This window comes from Phacochoerus africanus, chromosome 13, assembly GCF_016906955.1.
Source record: "Phacochoerus africanus isolate WHEZ1 chromosome 13, ROS_Pafr_v1, whole genome shotgun sequence".
Taxonomy (NCBI): domain Eukaryota; kingdom Metazoa; phylum Chordata; class Mammalia; order Artiodactyla; family Suidae; genus Phacochoerus; species Phacochoerus africanus.
In genome coordinates this window covers 75,152,218-75,173,855 of record NC_062556.1, presented here as the reverse complement: position 1 = coordinate 75,173,855, position 21,638 = coordinate 75,152,218, and the positions used below count along the sequence as shown (strand labels likewise).

At 40.9% G+C, this 21,638-nt stretch overlaps 1 protein-coding gene across 2 annotated transcripts; it reads right to left on the bottom strand.

Annotated features, from left to right (window-relative positions):
* Positions 1-712: 712 nt before the first annotated feature.
* Positions 713-21,606, bottom strand: ABHD13 (abhydrolase domain containing 13). Of its 2 annotated transcripts, none has more exons than XM_047755730.1 (2): positions 21,367-21,606; positions 713-4,577 (listed from the first exon to the last, which is right to left on the bottom strand). In XM_047755730.1, the coding sequence occupies exon 2, from the start codon at positions 4,555-4,557 to the stop codon at positions 3,544-3,546; it is 1,014 nt and encodes a 337-aa protein (XP_047611686.1). In that variant the 5' UTR covers positions 4,558-4,577; positions 21,367-21,606; the 3' UTR covers positions 713-3,543. The 2 variants fall into 2 exon arrangements, with proteins under 2 accessions (XP_047611686.1, XP_047611687.1); XM_047755731.1 differs by lacking the exon at positions 21,367-21,606 and adding an exon at positions 5,660-7,003.
* Positions 21,607-21,638: the final 32 nt, after the last annotated feature.

Genomic DNA, 21,638 nt, shown 5'->3' with positions numbered 1-21,638 from the left:
TTTAAGATACAAAATATAAATGGAGGTATATTTGTGCCATTTGGCAAAAAGGTGTTGACAACTGTTAAGGATGAACGCGTTTATTTCGCCACCCACAGAAATAGAGGATTCTGATCAGCTACGATGATGTGCAGATACGCGATATAAATGAACAGCGGGCCTTTTCTCTTCTACTCTGATTTAAAAAACAGATGCCTGTGCTCTGCCATTTCCAACTTGACCTGAGTGATATGAAAATACATTAAGTGGATAATCCAAAAGCATTGTGACTGATTCTTTTCACATTTCTTTCCCCACAACTGCTGTCAAACATACTAAGCAAGGTCCGTGGAGGTCTCCACGTACCTCCATCACGACCTCACTTAAAACGTGACCGTGACCGCTGTGACGCCCTCTTTGAAGGTTCGCCTCACTGACTCCCGAGCTCGAGGAAGGGACTCAGTCATTAAAAACTACACCGTGGCTGGGCCTGCAGGACGGTTTGCGTAAAACTGAATATGGCCTTCACTCTTTAATTCTGCCGAACAAGCCTATGCTCACCGTAAACCAAATCCTAGAACTGTGAGAATAAGAAAGCATCCGGTGGTACGAATTCTCAGAAGTATCACAATATAATTAATCGGGTGACACACTGCCACAGGGAGAACTTGGGTTATTATCAACTGTCTACAACTCCTCATGAAAAAATAAACATAAGCTGCCCGTAACAAAATTCAGAATACCATTTTAATAAAAATACCAATTTTACATACAGTCCAAGCATTTGCAAAAACACAAGGTGGGTGTACGACCAGGCACTCCAGTCACCTTGCGTTCGAATGTTTTGCTTTGCACGTGACATTTCCTTCTCCCCAGCCTCACCTCGGCATTTCCTCCATCCACACCTAAGAACGTCTCTGCCCCGTTGGTATTCTTGCGTCTGTGCCACAAACGACTTCCTTCATAGTTCGCCGTCTCCTTCTTTAGGATCCTTTTTGCCATTTTACCCCCAGCAGTCCCTTTTAAAATAACGGATTTTGACCTAAACGAATTTTACTTTGCCACATTCAAGACCATTCTAGGATTTCCACATTACAGTAGCTTAATAACTTAAAAACTCATCAGAAACTCCTAAAGCTGCTCTTGCATAAATGAGGCAGAAATGAATAAACAAGGTGGACACACTCCTATTCCCACACAGAGATGGGTCCAAAACGGAGGTGTGACTCGTGAGGAATTCGGGTTTCACGAAGACCCACGGCTTTGGCCGCAAAATTAGACACGTTTTTAAAAAACGATGCCTGGGCTTCCCAGACCCTGAGGATGGGAGTTTGTTATCTACCCCCCACCCCATCAATGAAATCGTCTCAAGGACAGACGCTAGAAAAGAAAGAAGTACAACCCGAGGTGCAACCTCCTCTCTCTGCTGCAGAAAGAAAGGATTCTCAACCCGAAGAGGAGAACGGGGGCAGGGAGGGGCACAGGTCCCCCCACAACTTAAGTCCCGGCTCAAACAAGGGGGGGCGGTTTATAAACCTAGAGTACCAAAACAGACAAACTAAAAAAGCAGCATGAAATAAAACAATGATGAAGAAACAGCTTTTCACACTTCATCAGCATAATATTTCTAACTGACGTTGATAAATTCCTCCGTAGTGTACTGGACTAAATGATCACATGAAAATATCAGGTACTCTGTAAACTTTAAAGAATATGTCTAAGGTGTGCCAGGTAAGCTCATGTCTAAATACACTGCATTTTGTCATTTTAATGTCTTTTTAATACATTACTATTTAGGATAGTCATTCTACATAGCAATGATTGACAAGTTGAAAAGTATCCTTTAATTGTAGCGAATTTATACATACAAAATACACCTTCCATGATAAGCATGACCATCTTTTCTTTTAAAAAGCATGAATTTTTTTTTTTACAATTTATAGAAAACATTACCCTTTAGAAATCATACTTGCTATAATTTATTTTTTTCTAAATACTGACATAAAGTAAATGGTAAGAATGTTATTTGGCAAAAGTATTTCTAGCCCTATCTCCACGGAAAGAGTTTTAAATTCAGGTCAAGATTACTGACCCACTATTTCTCTGTCCTAGATGCTTGCACAAAGCCAATAAATATAGCTAAAGTATTCAAAACATCATGTTAAAGCTGACAGAACATGTACAGAGCTCAATTACGTCTCACTTCTGAGGACTGCTTGAAACAACCTAGCCTATAGTTTTTAAGGTAAATCCTGTTTCAAGGGGGCTCTTTTTTTAAAGTAAGATTGTTCTTCCTCTTCTACATGTCTAAATACCACTTCCCACTTCGAGCCACTTGTTAGGTGTGGTGATAAATTGTGTGATTAAAAGCTCTCGAGTTCCTCTCTTCACACACTGCCACACGTACAAAATAAATAAGCCTTCCCCGAACTGTCTTTTCACGCAGTTCTTCCACTTTGTAAATGAAACATTAACCCCCCCAAAACAGTGTGTGTTTGTTTGTTTGACTTCTGTTTCTGTAGCTTTTATTTTTGGAAAGTTCAATAAATGATATCTTGGCTTACTAGAGGAATAGACACAACTAGATACTTGGACTTAAAATCAAATGCGGGAATTTTAGTAAAATAGTGGGTACAATAACGTCATGACAAGACGTCCTAGTTAATTCCTAAACAAGGTCTAATCTTCATTATGACTGCTATGGGTGGTTCAGCTGTAGACTTACAAAACCGACAGAAGCTAAAATTCCCTTTGCCACCAAAATTACAAATGTTAAAAAGTTCAAATATGCACACCAAAGCTGCAGTAAAATTCTAAATTTCTATTTTGACATGCCATGATCCAGACTGTACCTAACAAAACATGGTACATTTATATTGGAAAATGGGGTCCCATTTATTTGTAAGAAAAAGCTGGATCTCAGCATTCACCAGAGCAACTTCAATGGCAACCTGCACACAGGCCTCAATTTCATTTCTTGCTAAAAACAAAATAGAGTTTACATAAAAATAGATATCACCCAGGTTACCATATACATTGGTATATGACCAGTACTATTTACATTAAAAACATTGCATTGCATAAGTCAAGGAATAAAATACCATCATGCATTTCATTTTAACTTTTAAGGTGAAAAAATGCAGTTGTAGAACTAAGCTTGCTTACCATGATTGTCCCGATATTCACTAAAGGAATAATATCCAAAGGTTTCTCGTTCACATGACTCCTGCCACACTTAGTCATTAATCCAAGTGTCATGTCGGTTCTACAGCGTTAGCAACAAGAAACATTTGAATATAATACGCTATTCTAATAGCATATTAAAGATATGGATACATAACCACACGGAAAAGTCTGATGAAAATGTAAGAAATAATCCCAAGAATCGTATTTCTTTAAGTGTAAGAAACTACTTGGGTCATTTTAAAGGAGCACTGAAGTCCTTTCAAAGTTTAACGCCGCTCTTCAGACAAGCACAGACATCACACACTTCCAGAAAGGAATATTCTTTATCATTCTGCCCAAACTAAAACACAGTGCATTAATCAAAAAGAAAGAAAGACATCATATAATTGTTACATTAGATGAAGTTTTCGCCATTTCTTCGGGAGAATGACTCTTTATTACTTCTTTGATGAACTGTTCAAGGGCAGGGAAGTAGCCCTGGCACTGCCACGTGTCGTTATGAGTTCCATCAGGAAAAATGGCTAATCTCTTAGTCCGAGATGGGGAGAGTTCATAAAGTTGCTTCATCATTACTGGTGGAATTAATTGGTCAGAAAGTCCAGAGATGAAAAGAGAAGGCATTCTGCACTGAGAGATTTTTCTGTAGGACAAAAATTTATTTTTGTAGCACCATAAAGGAAGGTAACGCATTGGAAAGAACGAAAATAAAGTGCTTGCCATGTGTGGTATGCTTAAAAATGTGTTCTCCACCAGAATGGCTGAAATCCTATGTGAATTTTCAGAAGCCAAATGAATAGCTACTGCTCCTCCCAAGGAACGGCCAAAAAGAAAAATTTTCGTTTTGTCAAGGTCTGGTCTGGTCATCACGTAGTCCAGCACAGCCTCAGAATCTAAGTAGAGTCCTTCTTCGCTTGCTTCTCCTTCGCTTTTTCCATATCCTCGATAATCAACAAGCAAAAGGTTAACTTTGAGGTTAACCAGCATGAGCAGTGCATTTGGTAACCTGTGACCTATGTTGCCTGCGTTCCCATGAAAATAAATTATAGTTGGGGAATAGGGCGAACTGTCTCCAGTGTACCTTATCAAAATAAGATTCAGACGCACTCCGTCTTTGGTTCTGATGAAAATGTTTTCATGTGGGATCCCAGTAGGCATGGGAACATAGAGGCGTGAAGATGATGGCTGTTCTGGAAAATAAAGCAACACATCCTGGAATTTATACAGAATACCTGCGATTGATATGAATATTAACAAAAGTAAGACAATGCCTCCATACAGATGAAAAGTCACTATTAAAGGTAAAAGAGAAATACGGCAGAGGGCCCAAGACCATGAAGCCAAAGCTATCAGCCATCTTTCAACAAAGTTCCATAGCATCCAGGACTTTTCCATTGTGGCTCTCTCTAAGCGCCCTAAAGAGAAAGAGAGAGAGAAAAAATCAGTAATTCAACATTTATTTACCTGTGATTTTAAAAGAAAGAGCCATGATATATTAAGTCACAGTACTAGCTGAATCCTTGGAAACCTACACCAGTCCATCCACAAAATTGGTATTTCTCCTTGTCCCTTCAGCTCTCAAGGTCTCCTTTCTCCCTCCACTATTATATTTATGAAACACACATACTCATCAAATTATATTCATTTTCTAAAAAATGCAAGTATAGAGTTCCCGCTGTGGTGCTCTGAGATCAGTGGCATCTCTGGAGCTCTGGGACGCCAGTTCAATCCCTGGCCTGGCACAGAGGGTTAAGGATCTGGCACTGCTACAGCTGTGGTGTAGGTCACAACTGCAGCTTGGATCTGATCCCTTGGGAACTCCATATGCCATGTGTCGGAGGGAGGAAGGAAGGAGAAAAAATTTTACATGCAGGTACTTTCACTCATCTACTCTCCTTGATGTGGTAGAAAAATCAGTGGATGCCATGCTCCCAATTTTTATATGGCGGAACAAAGGCTTGAGCACAAGTGAACTGGTTGTGTCCCAGCTTCACAAGCAGAAGAGGCCAGGGGCCAAAGAGCTTGCTTCCAAGGCTCTTGGTGTATCCACTGGTGAGTGAGGGAGGGTGAGGGCAATTTGTTGAATTGAGGTTAAACTGACATATAAACACTGTATTAGTTTCAGGTGGACGACTTCATGATTTGGTATTTGCATATACTGCAAAATGATCATAATAAACCTAGTTAACATTCATCAATGTACACAGAAAATTTTTTCTTGTGATAAGAACTTTTAAGATCTATTCTTAGCCATTTTCAAACATGCAGCAATAAAATATTATTAACTATGGCCACTATGCTGTACCTAACATCTCCATGACTTATTTATTTTATAACTAAGTTTATACCCTTTGACCTCTTTCACCTACTGTGCTCCCTATGTCCCAGCCTCTGCCAACAACTCATCTGTTCCCTGTATCTATAAGTATGCGGTTTGTTTGTTTTTATATTCCACACATAAGTGTAATCATAAAATACTTGTCTTTCTCTGACTTACTTCACTTAGTATGCCTTCAAGGTCCATCCATGTTGGTGGAAATGGCAAAATTTCCTTCTTTTTTATGGCTGAAAAAAGTTAGATTCCAGCGTGCATGTGTCCTTCTACACACACCCCACACTATTTATCCATTCACCCATCAAGGAACAGCGAGGTGGTCTCCGTATCTTGGCTACTGTAAATGATGCTGCAATACAGATGGTGGTGCATATATCTTTTTGAGTTAGTGTTAGGTATCAAGGAGTGGAACTGCTGGATCACATGGTAATTCCACTTTAAATTTTTTGAGATATCTCAAATTTTTTGAGATATATTGTTTTTCACACAGCCTGCACCAATTTACATTCCTACCAACAGTGCACACAAGAGTTCCCTTTCCTCCACATCTTCATCAAAAGCTATCTCTTGTCTTTTTGATAATGGCCATTCTAACAGGCATGAAGTGCAATCTCATCATGATTTTGATATGTACTGCCGTGTTGATCACTCAAGTTCAGCATCTTTTCATGTATCTCTTGCTCATTTGTGTGTTTTCTTTAGAAAAAATGTCTATTCAGATCTTCCGCCCATTTTTCAATCAAAACTGCTTGGGTTTTTATGCTCTGGAGCTGTATGTATTCTTTATACATTCTGGATATTAACCCCTTATCAGAATATGATTTGCAAATATTATCTCCCATTCAGCAGGTTGCCTTTCCATTCCGTTGATGGCTCCTTTGCGGTGCAAAAGCTCTTTGGGTTGATGCAGGCCCAGTTGTTTATTTTTGCTTTTGTTGCCTCTGCTTTTAGTGTCAGACCCAAGATGGCGAAGACCAAGATCAAGGAGCCTACCATCTGTGTTTTCGTCTAGGGATTTTGTGGTTTGGGTGCTACACTCAATTCTTTAATCTATTTTGAGTTAACTGTTGTGTACGGCATAAAATAGTTGTCCAGTTTCATTCTTCTGCACCTGGCTACCCAGTTTTCCCAATATCACTGATTGAAGAGACTGTCCTTTTCCCATTGCCTACGCTCGGCTCTCTCACTCTCAATTAGTTGACCATACACATGCGGGTTTTTTTCTAGGCTCTCCATTCTGTTCCACTGATCTATGTGCCTGCTTTTATGCCAACACCATACTGTTCTGACTACTACTGACAAAACATCGTTTGATTCAGGGAGCATGAGGCCTCCAGCTTTTTTTTCCTTTCTCAAGATTGCTTTGGCTGATCAGGGTCATTTGTGGTCCCATAAATCTATTTCTGGGTGAAATGCCATCAGATTTTTTTCCCTAAAAATTAGGATCGCACCTGCAGCATATGGAAGTTTCCAGGCTTGGGGTTGAACTGGAACTGCGGCTGCCAGCCTACACAACCATGGCAACACAGGATCCAAGCCACATCTGCAACCTATACCACAGCTTGTGGCAATGCCAGATCCTTAAGCCACTGAGCAGGGCTGGGGATCAAACCCACATCCTCAGGGATACTAGTCAGATTCTTAACACACTAAGCTACAAGAGAAACTCTGCCATCAGAATTTTGATAGGGATTGCACTGAACCTGTAGATTGCTTTGGGTAGTATGAACATTTTAACAATATTACTACTTCCAATCATGGGCACCAAATACCTTTCCACTTTGTGTATTCTTCAATTTTGCATTAATGTCTTCTAGTCTTCAGTGTACAGTTATTTTGCCTTCTTGGTTAAATTTATACCTAGGTATTTTATTCTTTTGTTTTTTGTTTTAATTGTAGTATAGATGACTTACAATGTTTTGGGTACACAGCAAAGTGATTCAGTGACATATTTCTAACTTTTTCAGATTCTTTTCCATTACAGATACTGAATACAGTTTCCTGTGCTATAAAATAGGTCCTTGTTTTTTATTTTATATATAGTAGTGTGTATCTGTTCATACTAAATTTCCACTTTCTCTCTCTTCTTCCTTTGATAACCATAAGTCTGTTTTCTATGTCTGTGAGTCTACTTCTAGTCTGTAAGTTAAGTTCATTTGTATTCTTTTTTAGATTCCATATATATGTGATTATCATGATATCTGTTTTCTACCTTCACTTAGTATGATAATCTCTAGGTCCATCTATGTTGCTGCAAATGGCACTTTCCTTTTTTATGGCTGAGTAATATTCCACTTATATATGTACATCTTCTTCATCCATTCATCTGTCAGTGGGCACTTAGGTTACTTCCATGTTTTGGCCACTGTAAACAGTCCTGCTATAAACATGGGGGTATGTGTGTGAATGTTCTTTTTGAATTAAGAGTTGTTTTTGTCTTTTCCAGATATCTGCCAAGGGGTGGGATTGCTGGATCATAGGTAACTATACTTAAAGGAACCTCCATCCTGTTCTCCATAGTGACTACACCAATTTACATTCTCACTAACAGTATAGTTAAATTCCTTTTTCTCTGCACCTCTTGTAGACTTTTTGATGATGGCCACTCTGACCTGTATGAGGTGATACCCCACAGCTTGTAGTTTGGATTTGCATTTCTGTAATAATTAGCAATTCTCAGCATCTTTTCATATGCCCACTGGCCATGAATGTCTGCATGATCTTCTATTTAGATCTTCTGGCCATGTTTTGATCAGGTTGCTTTTGTTTGTTTTGTTTTTTATTAAGCTGGCTAAGTTGTTCGTGTATTTTGGAAATTAAGCCCTTGTTAGTCACACAGTTTGTAAATATTTTCTCCCATTTTGGAGGTTGTCTTTTCATTTTATTTTTACGGTTTTCTTTGCTGTGTAAAAGCCTTTAAGTTTCATTAGGTCCCATTTGTTTATTTTTGCTGTTGTTTCAATTACTCTAGGAGACAGATCCAAAAAAATACTGCTGCAACTTATGTCAAAGAGTATTCTCCCTAGGGTTTTATTTCATTTGTTTGTCTTTTTAGGGCCTCACCTGCGGCATATGGAGGTTCCCAGGCTAGAGGTCTAATCAGAGCTGTAGCTGCCAGCCTACGTCACAGCCACAGCCACACCAGATTCAAGCCGCATCTGTGACCTACACCACAGCTCACAGCAACGCTGGATCCTTAACCCACTTAGCGAGGCCAGGGATCGAATCTGCAACCTCATGGTTCCTACCAGATTTGTTTCCGCTGTGCCACGACGGGAACTCCTGCCTAGGTATTTTATTCTTGTTGATGGAATTGTATATAGAATTGTTTTAATTTCTCTGATAGTTCATTATTAGCATATAGAAACAATACAGATTTTTGTATATTGATTTCATATCCTACAATTTTACTGACCTAGGTAGGCTGAGGGCAAATTTTATCAAAGAAGTAGTTAACAGATTCTATCCTATCAAGACCAACTGGATATAATTTATTGTCAATTTTTTTCTTTTTCATAATATAGAAAAATTATAATTAAACTAGGATAAGATAATATTTTCCTCTATTTGGATGGCTAAATTTAAAAAAATAATTAACTACCAGTTCCTCACGTTGCATTATTTTTAAGAAAAAGTGTAATAATTTGTCTTTTACATCTGATTAAAAAGAAACCTTAGATCGCTAATATTGTGAAGGAGGCTACATGTTGTAAATAGTCCTTACAGCAATCTCAGACAGGTGAGTGAACGAAGACTGCTATGGTATACACTGATAAGACCACAAGTACTTGGGGGGAAGTGTGAAAAAAAGACACAGAAATTCTATTTGAGAACTGGAGATGCCGGGCTTACTGGAGAAAAATCTTTTTAAGGTTTGCTGAAAAATATAAATGATGTAAAGAAAACGGGAGAATAGCTTTTAGAAGTTAATTATTTTTGATATCAAAAAAAGGTTTTATGTAAGTTGTCTTAAAAAGGCAAAAGAGGGAGTTCTCTGATGGCCTAGCAGGTTGAGGATCCTGCCTTCTCATCGCTGTGGCTCTGGTTGCTGCTGTGTGGCATAGGTTCAATCCCTGGCCCAGGAATTACCACATACTGCCTGTGTGGCGAAAAAGGAAAAAAAAAAAAACAAAAACAAAACAACAAAAACCCCAAGAGAAAACCTGAAATAAACGTTGCAACTCTAGTTTAAAAAAAAAAAAGGCAAGAGGTGAGATGTTACATTTTTTCTTATGTAGTAGCCTTCTACTTATATATTTACTAATCTTTAAAAAACATTACATTCTTTTTACATACTAACAAAACTACCATAAAGAAGTTATTCTTGGAGTTTCCATTGTGGCTCAGCGGAAACGAATCTGACTAGTATCCATGAGGATACAGGTTCAATCCCTGGCCTCACTCAGTGGGTTAAGGATGGCACTGCCGTGAGCTGTGGTACAGGTCACAGATGCGCCTCGAATCTGGCGTCGCTGTGGCTGTGGGGGCAGAAACAGCTCCGAGTCAACCCGAGCCTGGAAAGCCCCATATACCCAAGGTGCAGCCCTAAAAAGCCAAAAAAAAAAGACAGACAGAAAGAAAAAAAAGAAGTTATACTTGAATTTAATAAATAATTGTTAATAACTTACTTTTAAAATTTTACTACATGCCATAAGCTAGTGAATGTGGCATTTTAGTTTATCAAATTAGATTTAAACAGTGAAAGTCAAGTTAAATTAGACTGGCTATAAAGATGAGTTGGATGATTTAACAGATTTGATTTTTCACTATCATCTCACCAAAAATATTTTTACTATTTCGCTGAATATGGACTTTCCAATTTGAATTCCTGTTCAAATGACCCTCTTTAACTTGAAGCTTCTCTGAAATCAACACTGCCACCCAGATGTAGCAAGTTTTATTACAATGCGCACCAGGTCACACTAGAGAAAAGCAGGTACTGGAGGTAAAACAAAATCCAAGCTTGAAAACCACAGAAGCGTCAGACCTGGATGAAACTGAAAGAGGCCCCACACAGCAGCCAAATAACCCAACCACACTGAACATGGAGTGACTGTTCCAGGTCAATAATCAATGCTGTTTACCCTCTATGGCTGCTATTCATCAACAGCTTAAATTAGAGAAGGCTACTCTATGATCCTTCTCTGGAAGCAGCTAAGTCTCAACAACACATGTGACCACTTAAATCTTTCATCTAATGCTTACCTAATTTTACTTTTTTTTTAAGTATAAGAGAATTTCATTTGTATCCAGAAGTTGTATTAGGAAAATCTGAAAACAGATTGATGTTAACTTTATACATAAGAATAAAAGAATTTCTGGAGTTCTCTTGGGGTACAGTGGGCTAAGGATTGGATGCTTTCACTGAGGTGGCCTGGGTCGCTGTTGTGGTGTGGGTTTGATCCCTGGCCCGCTAACTTCCAGGTCCAGTGGGCATAGCCCAAAACAAAACAAAACAAAAACCCATCGTCTACAAAACAAGAGAATTTTTGTGTAATGATTAGGACTAACAAGGTTTGGGACATAACATACAAATACACCAGAGCACTGCGCATTTAGAAAATAAGAGACCACTTAAGATACACCTTTAGTGCTAAAAAGTACTTTTTCCATAGTCAAGCAATCATTGATGACAGAAGCATCAGAGTGATGAGTGCCTCAAACATCTGGTGATGCAGCAGAAAACACACCAACATCCTATCACCCTTAAAGTCTGCTCTACCATATATTTGCTAAATAAGCTTGGATTTATCACTTTTTTCCAGTTTGAATTTCCTTTCCAGTAGAATGAGCATTTTAAAAAATGCCTACTTATCAAGCTGGTCAGCATTGTCAAATAATATTAATTAAAACATTTACAAATACGAGATACCCTAACTTTATTTGCTCTCGGGACTAGTACTTCTGGCTGTGCTATTATGCTCTCAATCATGTTCTGCCTGAATTAACATCAACATCAGAGCTTACCAAGCAACTCTAAGAGAAAAAAAATCTGGAAACATGATAAGGGCATGGTTATTATTCTATAACCTGGATAATCAGGAGTGAACTGACTCAGTTGTCAAATCAAACAAAGTTCTTATTAAAAAAACTGATACGATGCTAGATAAAATATAAAACTCCTAATACAAAGTGTATTTTGAAATTCAAAACCACCTGTATAAATTAAATTGGCTAAATTTTTCAATTCTCAAACTGTGAAAAACTGTCTCCTTTAAAAAGCAGCCTCTTTAACTTCTAATTTCAACATACAGCATAGAGTTTACACCCGAACTGTGCTTTTCTCTCCACTGCTGCACCTCCCTGGACAGTACACTGCTTTACATAGCCTCAGGACGAAAAGCTGTTTTTAAATGAACCCAGTGATGTGTCTGAGTTACTAACCAGACTTCTAAGAAAACACAACTGCAGTCTGAGAACCATACATACATATTTAAGACTGGACATCAGAAAAAAGGCATACTTTAATCCATTATTGGTTATGAACAACAGGGATTAAACTCGCAGTTTTCCACAAAGCATTCCTTAAAAGTTGCCTTAAATAAATGATTTTATGAAAAATGTTATCTTAGAGTGGATTGTTAAACTGGGGAAGTCAGAACAAAAGTCAATTCATTCTGAGGAATATCAAATGGAAGTCGATTTTAAGGACAGTTCTAGCATGTGTGTGTGTCTATGTATATCTGTGTTCTCTAGCGCATGCTCACGCACGTGTGTGTGTGTGTGTGTGTGTGTGTGTGTGTGTGTGTGTGTATCTGTGTTCCCTCTAATACAATATGCATCCTGGAGTTAAGAGACCTCCATTCATGGGCTGCCTTATTTTTCCTAGCCCAGTCTGCCAATAACTTCTGCTCTCCCTTCTACAGAATACCTCCATGCTCTTAAAGGAACTGGATCTAGCCAGTAATAGAGGAAGAATTTTTATTTACTAAATTTGCTGAAGCTATCAACAAAGTACAATTACTAGAGCTAGCTGCTGAGATGTAAAAGCAACTTTGCATACACCCAGATGTTATGATCAATAAAAATAAACACTACCCCAACACAGTCCACTGCACAGTCCAGGGCTAACAGTAAGGCGTCCACTTACTCTGTCAATAAAGGAGTGCGAATAGGGGGTTAACAAAACTTTCTCTCCTCCAAGGAAAAAAATGACCTCTGGTTGACCTTCTAGCACTGTTTCCCTGGAAACCTCATAAAAATGGGATATTAGCTGTTTCTAAGCAACATTGTGTGTGGGACACCTGACCCCTACTGGTGAGCTGCATCTGAATTGAGGACAGTGAGCAGGTCCACCACGCTCAGTGGGGAAAATGCAAAGAGGGGCTTCTCTGAGTGGGCTAAGATTTGTAACCGGTGTGTCCTCTGCTGGTTCGGGCACGCTAGGCCCACCTGCTGTAACAAAAGATACTGATTTCTGTGGAGCATGAAGCAGCTAAGTCAGGGTGACACCTGCTTGCACCCACGAGTCATCTTTCCACAGCCTGAGCCATCACCTGGAGCAAACACCTGGTGCTGACAGGCTTGGGTTTTCTAACCTCTGTCTGTCTGTCTTTTTTTTTAGGGCCACACCCGCGGCATCTGGAAGTTCCCGGGCTAGGGGTCATGGTCCTGCGTCTTTCAGCAAAGCAGAGGGAGGTTGGTGCCAGGTAAGGTCTACTGGGTCTTTTGAGAAGGCCCAGCTGAATCTAAGACCATTGCTGCTGGTCACACAGAACAAGCCAGGCAATTAGTTATCCCTTAAAAAGTACCTTCTAGGAGGCAAACATTTATGAAATGTGCTGCCAGGAGAGACGGGTTATCTGCCAGGTTCTTTTGCTGCGATGCCTCTGCGAAGAACATCTTAACATCATAAACAATCAGGAGAAATGGTGAGTTAAACACACTCAGAGTTTACACTAAGCAGAAGGGCTGCTTAGAGGGCAAGAACGCTGGACTTGGCAGGGCACGCTCGGTCAACCAGCGTCCTCTCCTCGTCCGTGGTGCTTCTACATCTCACAACTGCTGTCAACTTGATGCCTACATCTTCAAGAAATGCCTAACTTACTCCCATCTCCCAAGTCTGCCTTTGGCATGTTATCCTACCAGCTCTCACATATTAAATGTCTTTAAAACTCATCTATCTGTGGCTTTAACCAACCCCAGGAACTCCTTAGCTACTTACAATCAGAGAATCTGACACATGAGTGCTTGTGAAGATCACTCATAAAAAGCAAACCGTACTTGTTAAGAAATCCAATGGACTCTTCTCAATCCACATGGCAACACGGTACCCCCAAGTGGCACCAAACCTTCCAGTATGCTCAAGTATCTCCCTCAGCCTGCCCCTAAACGTAGGCATTTTCCAAGGCCTTCTTTGCCTGGGGGATTTCATCCTTCCTCATCGCTCCAACCGTCACACTCGTGCCTGAGTCATTCCCATCCTCCATCCAGAATCTCAATTTATCTGTTCCTTCAGTACCTGATGCTTCATTCACAACTCGAACTCGTCCAAAACTAAGCAAGTCCTCCTCATCAAAGGTTTGACATGCTCTATGTCATTTGTGAACAAAAAAGCATGTAGAACCAAATATATTTTCCAATTCTAGGGCTTAATATATAATAACATGCAACGAAATTTAATTATGTGTTACAGTACCGAAAGTAGGCTCATTATTATAACATGCACAAGTCTTTTATAGGAATGAAAAAAAATCAACCTTAAAAATATTTTTGTGCTTTTTATTTAGATGAAGTGGTTAGAGGTGTCATACTGATACTAGGAAGCACTTCTCAAGAAATAATCTATTAAAAACGTAACTAGCTTATAATGTAGAGACAAAGTCAATCTATGTTTTTGAAAGAATGGTTTTGAAATGAGGAGTATCTTTTACGCTAGGCAGGCGCGGTGATCAAACGAGTGAAATGTACACATCTGCCGAGCATCATCAACTTGCTTGGTTCCCCCTGGATACTCCATGAGCTTCCTATCTTTCAATACCAGCCCATCTAAGTATGCAATAACCAATTTAAGACTAAAAACATAAGTTATAGCTGTGAGGCTGTCAGAACTGCCACGTGGCCATGGTGTCAGCAGAGTGACAGGTCAACCGAGTGAGTGACGGACGTGGTCACGTGATCACCAAGAATCACCCACGTCTCCCTCCCTATGTACTTGGAGGATCGCAAACGGTTCCATTTCTAAGGAAAAATAAACTGATGCTTAAAAAAGGAATAGAGCTCGATGCCAAATGTATGCCCACCTTCAATGATGAGTCCTCGGAACCTACCTGCACTTCTCTGGGGCGTCCTCACACCAGGTCTGACCACTGAAACAGCCCCGTGGTGGTTTCCCCGCCTCATCAGATTTCTGTGCGTCCCACTGCACCGTTTAAAGACTGAAGACAGCGCCACAAACACACGCAGCTCTGCCAGCTGAATGACAGTGCTCAGGCACGCATCATTTATGATATGCACTCTTGTTGTAAGAAGCTCATGATCTACTCAGTCACCCTTGATCTACTCAGCAGACACGCATGGATGTGTCTAACTGGAGATGTCCAAAATAAATTTAATTACAGAACAGAAAGGGAAAAGTCAAGGAAAGATCACGTCATCCCTGAATGCAGCAAAAGGAAAACCTTAACTATGTCCTTCACAACATAACGTTAGGACTATCTGAATTTCACCATGCCTAATACTTCGAAGACACCATGTGGAAAATGTATGCAATTTTTTAAAAAAAACACGACAAAGCACAACTCCAGCGCTAAGAATTTCTCCTACTTTCCATCAAACTGCCTATTCCACTTATTTTTATTTACTCTGCACAATTATTCACAGGAACTGAAAGTATTCAAGCAAAATCTAAATAAATACCTGGCAAGGGGAAATCAGAGCAGGAGAACTGGAAGAACTTTAAAGGCCCATTAAACCTGAGATCTTCCTATGCCAGGGGTTCTCAAAAGGTGGCTGCAGTCTCCTGGGGGTCCCCAAGGTGTCTGAGATCAAAAGGCTAAAGTACACTGAGAAATACTGGCCATTTCATTATTTGACAGTTGCACTAATGGTACAAAACGAACGATGGGTAAAACTGCTTGTGCCTTGGTTAAGAGTCAGGACAGCGGCACCAAATTGCAGCATTCATCGTATTCTTGACCACATCTCAACCAGTGAGTGAGTACACTTCTTTTGAACACTTTGTGTGACAAAATGTGCAACTAACAAGGACACCTAAAGGTACACATTTCTGCTGTGTACCCAAATACATTTGAGTTGTGGGGTGAACAGCTGCTTTATTAAGGTGGCACCATTTGTTTTTTTCTTTTTAGGGCCACAACTGTGGCATATGGAAGTTCCAGGGCTAGAAGCCAAATCGGAGCTGTAGCTGCCAGCCTACGCTGTGGCCACGGCAACCCTGGATCTGAACTGCCTCTGTGACCTACAAAGCTCATGGCGGCACCGGATCCTTAACCCACTGAGCAAGGCCAGGGATCGGGCCCACATCCTCATGGATACTAGTCAAGTTCATAACCCCCTAAGGCACAACGGGAACTCCCAGGTGGCACCATTTTTACCTAAAAAGACAACTGACAAACTGACTATTCAGACTTAGTGTTTGGCAGACATTTTCCTAGGAAATGAATGAAGCTGCTGACAGGTTCCTGTAACTTAGAGACTTTTCCGATGGCACTGTGATGGTGGCGCTATTAACAAATGTGACTTCTGGAGCTCCCGTCAACGGGGCAGTGGAAAGGAATCCGACTGGGAACCATGAGGTTTTGGGTTTGATCCCTGGTCTTGCTCAGTGGGTTAAGGATCTGGCGTTGCCATGGCTGTGGCGTAGGTTGCAGAAGTGGCTCGGATCTGGCATTGCTGTGGCTCTGGTGTAGACCGGCTCCTACAGCTCCGATTCGCCCCCTGGCCTGGGAACCGCCGTATGCTGCGGGTGCGGTCCTAAAAAGACCAAAAAAAAGTGACTTCTGATAACTTACTACATGTGTCAATATTTGGAAGAATCTGCCCAACATGGCAAACTAATATTTTCAAATGACCAATGGAATGAGGTCTCAAAAATCAAGCATGGGTAAAAAATTCATTAAAAGATAAACCAATGGATTTTACTGTAAGAGACAAAAAGCTCTTTGACAGGGGTTTCAAATTCCACAATGTAATTGCCTTTAAGAAACCATCACCTATTGCATATATCCACAATTATCTGAAAAGACTACTGAAATACTCCCTTTACAAATATAAATTTGTATGAGCCTGATTTTCTTCATACATTTCACCTAAAACAACTTACCATATGAGAATAAACACAGAAACATAATAATGTGCCTGTCTTCTATTAAGCAGACATTAAAGATATTTACAAAAATGTAAAACAATGTCATACTCCTTGCTAATTTTTTGGCAAAGACAGCTGTTTTGCATAAAAATTTTATGTTAATGCGTAATGGATTTTTTACTGTTATTTTTAAGTGAAAACGTTACACATTTTATAAACTCCCAGTCTCAATTTCTAACACAGCAAATATCTTTCTACATAGTCCGCATATACAATAACTCTTTGGAGTCCCCAATAATTTTTTAAAAGGGCTTTGAGACAAGAAAAGTTTGAGAACTACTGTTTTATACACTGCCTCATTTTATAACCTTTTTTCTGCAGAGACTTGCTCCTTCAATTGAAGAGTGCTAACCTACACTCATTTCAATCTTTTGTGCATTATAACATATACAGGTTACTAAAGCTTGCTAGATGCTGGAAGAGAAACATCTTCCATAAAAGCTTTCTTTAGGTTCCCAAAGATGGTAAGCACAAGACAAACGACATGCTTTACAGAGATGACCTTGCAGCCGGAGCCAGGGCTCCGTGTGGCCCGAGTGAGACCCTACCCCACGAGGGCTGGCACACACGCTCAGACCACCAGCCAAGCCCGCCTGTACGTGGGGGGGACCATCTGAATGGGCACCCTTGTACATGACTGACTGAATGTCTACATTTTCAAAAGGGTGCAGTTACCTGATGAACCCCTAAGGTCTCACAAATTCCATTTTACAGGTGGTAGAGAAAAGTGGAAAACTGGCACTGAATTTTAAATAATATTGTCTTTACAAAGTCACACAGTGCAGAGTTGGAGGCCCTGGTTATGTGACTTTTGACGGTAACTGAAAAGTTACTGTGAAATACAGGCTCTAGAAACCTCAGATGTGCACAGATATGATGATTTTATATTTCAATTGAGGTGTGTGAAATATTTTGTTCATCAAACATTTTCAGTCTCTTTCCCAGACCTCTGCTGTCAAAGTAACATATTTTTAAAAGGCACATAGTTAAAGTTGTGGAAATAAATTTGGCTTAACAATCTTTACACAGAACAACAGACTCAGTATGTTTTAGGAGTGTGTTATTAACAGGAGAGGAGGAAGAAAAGCCAGGAAATAAACATACAAGGAACTGTTGGGAGTTTCCATGAACTGTGCCGTGTTTTTTCTTTGCTTTCTAAATGGAATTCAGGTCATTCACTCCAATAAAAAATAATGGAAATGATGGCAAACAGTGTATTAAAGGTTAATTCCAAATCCGGGGTGATTCCCAACCTTACAGCCTCCTTCTCATCAGAGTGGTACTGCTCTCGCTCCGAAGCTTGCCAGCTCTTCTGATCAGTCTTTTCCCAGGAAGATGCTACCCAACAATTAAAAATAAATAAAAAATAACAACTCTAACACACCAAGAAAAAAACCTCAAACTACAGGAATAGATACATTTGATTATTATTGTCCCATTAATACTGGGGGGGGGGGGGAGATGTAAATTGTACCATATGTTAACTCTTTCAATCACAGATAAAATTACATTTTAATGAAGGTTGGAATTGGCTCACAAAAAAAGGTAAATGCTAACTATGCTCATTATTTTTTAATTGTAAAAGTTCACGTTGTATTGCATAGCATACATTCATTTACTGATCCTGCCCAGAGTAAAAGGTCTTTGAGAACTCTGAAAGATGTTTTATCTATACATGAATTAAATATGAATTCCCTAAAAACAATCCTGACTGAAGATTACTCAATTATAAATATAATTTTAAAAAGTCCTATGTCATAAATGTACTATTATTTTTAAAGGCCTTTATAGCCACCTTAATTTATAATTTTAGGAGCATCTTGTTTAAAAACAAACTGCTCACATTAAGAACCACACCTACAAGGGACAAAACCGTGTGCAGGCTCGAGCAGAGACTAAAGGCCACTGCTGACATCCTCATCACAGGTGGAGGAGGAGAATCCTCTAGGAAATCAGATTCCCAGCACATTTCAAGTCACAGAGGACTCAGGTTCAGCCTTCCTGCATCAATATATCTCCTTTTCTGCGAAACACTGGGAAGGGAAGAAACCATGCCAGCTGCACAGCTGAAATGGAGACAAAAAGCCGCTATCAGTATGCTGGAGACACCACAGGATGAATTATCTATTTCCCTAATGGTTGCCCACATGCCATCAATAATGAAAAAGTGTGTATTAATAGTCCTCTGGGACAAATGAACAATAACTGCCTTTGGGATGTTGGAAAGTAATTGAATAGTTCAGAGAGCATTTTAAACCGGGACTTAGATCAGCCTGAGCACACATGGCAAACGTTCTACCAGGCAGCAACTTCGCAGCATTTCTGTGCCTCCTCTTCCACTGGAAACATGAAAGCCTTGGCAAATGCAGTCACCGTGGACAGAACAGAGAGGACAGATTACCGTCACTGTGGAAGTCAATCACAATTTGTTCTCAGATTATAAATAATCAAAGAACGAAAATGCTGCTTGTTTTAAAAACGGATCCACAAGGCTACAAATGCAAATGGTAAAATGCTGGAATTAAAAGTGATAGATCCAAGAAGTTTCCAACTTATGAAGGGACAGTATTCTAAATACAATAAGCTAAATGGATGAAAGCTAGGTTTATTTGCTTATAAAATCAATGTTATAGAAGTAGTGAGATTCTCAGGCTAGCTCATAAATACACAGTTCATATTTGGAAATACAGCTTTGCAATTCCAGCACAGTGTACTGCTGTAGGGTTAAGACTTGTATGAAACAGTGACACAAAATAGAATGATTTATTATGAAGTCTATCACTTGACGGAAAACCATCTTAATCAGAAAAATTAGAAAAACAAGAACCCTTTTTTTAAGTGGTCTATCTTAAAAAGAGTACATAAGGGCCTCAAACATTCCTGAGGTGACTAAACAAGAATTAGAAAGATTTTACAATCTCTAATAACCGAGTTCTAAATTAAGAAAAACAGAAAACACATTCCCCTGAGATAAGGGACCAGCGAGTTCAAAGAAAAATGTTGGGTTGGCTAGTTCCCTGTACCCACCACTCAAGTCACCCTGCTAACCCTGGTTAGCAAATGACCTCACTCAGGCCTGAGGCAGGCCTGAGAGGCAGGTGGTAGGGCCAGCTATTCGTAAACCGGCTTACTTTCATCATTCCAAATCAACTCTCAATGGCAGGAAAGGAGTGTTTTCAGGCCTGGTATGTTAATAGCTAGGTGGCTTCTGCCAAATCTCTTATGCTCTCTAAATACATGTCTCCTCAGACGTAAAAGAGGGCTCAAAGGGCATAATTGAAAAACAGCTGAGAGCAAGTGTAACACAGGGTGAATAAATGCAGACAGATGTAGAAGACAAAATTTAGCATATTTTATTACCTACCAGAGCAGAGCAAGTGAAAGCAAGCACAACTAGAAGGTTTGCCAGCCTTGGATTAAATAATGGTAAGACTCACCGGAGAACACCTATAAATAGGTGCACAGAGCAAGCAATTAGGGCAATGTCTTGTTTTTTTCTACCAAAACCCGGCTCAGGCAGCAGCCGCTTCAGAAAACCTTCCTTGGGCCTCTTCTCCCTACTGTCCCCCATCCCACATGCCCCAGTCTGTACAAAGGTGTGTGGTGGCACTCACTATTGCAGCACAGTTCAGCTGCTTTACGTACGCTGTGAGTTCCTTGATGAGAGTGACATCATCTTATTCAAGTCATTATTGTCAGCAGACAGCAATGCCTGGCATCTAGTCAGTCTTAACAAACACTGCATCAAGCAGTCCAGGTCTTAAGTAAGACAACTAAGACATAATATTTGACAGTCACCCATGAGTTCTTATTTAGTGGGACAAAACTGAACCTTTTAGCAGAAGATATGTGCTTCATCGAAGCTTGCACACAAAGAAGTAGGAGCCCATGCCGAAAGATAACCAGGAGAAGACCGAGGGGAAAAAATCAAGCATCAAACTCAAAGCCCATATCCTCTCGCCTTTCTACTCAATTACTACTACGTGGTAAACATGAGTAAATGAGCTGCTGAATAAAAAACTCGCTTTGGTTATGAGACTTTGGGTAATAACACTCGCAATGCATTCTGCGGAAAATACACACTGACAAGAATCTACTGCAAAACTAACTTCAATTCTACGGGATGCTCTCGAGCTGTTTCTTCAGCACCCCAAAGTTCCTGCCATGACGTTCGCAGTCTAAACCCGTCCGTGACGCGAACGGATCAGGGCTACTTCCAGCCCTCACTCCTAGTAACTGGGATTTTCGCTCCGCTTTGGGGCGGGAGGGGGGGGGTTCGGGAGGACGGCCACCAAGTGCTGGTCGGTGCGCGTTCCTACGACCCGTTCCCAGCCCCGCAGCGGAGGGCCGTCGGTGATCCGCGCGCCCGGGCTTCCACGCGCCGGCGTTGGGCCGGGTTCTCCCCGCGGCCGGCACGGCTGCGGGGCGGGCTCGGTCCCGGTCCCGCACGGCCCTGGGCGCGCAGCCCCGCGCTCCCGGGAGGCCCCCGCCGGCCGCCCCCCGCGGCCCCCGCGCCTCGGCGGCCCCGCACCGCACTTACCTAGACTTGCTCGCAGGCTGCGCAGTCGGCCGCGGACTCGGAACCCGGCGCCGCGCAGCAGCGTCCCCCCGCGCCGCTTCCGTCGCTCCTCATCATCCTCTTCCAGCAGAGGGGCCGCCGCCGTCGCCACGGTCTAGCTCTCGGCTCCTCCACTTCCGGCTCACGCTCGGTGTAGCCGGCAAATGCCGCCGCCGGCTCCCACATCACCTGCTCTCGCCTTCCTCCCGGGAGTGGGAACGCGGCCCGCCCTCCCGAGCATGCGCAGACGCCGC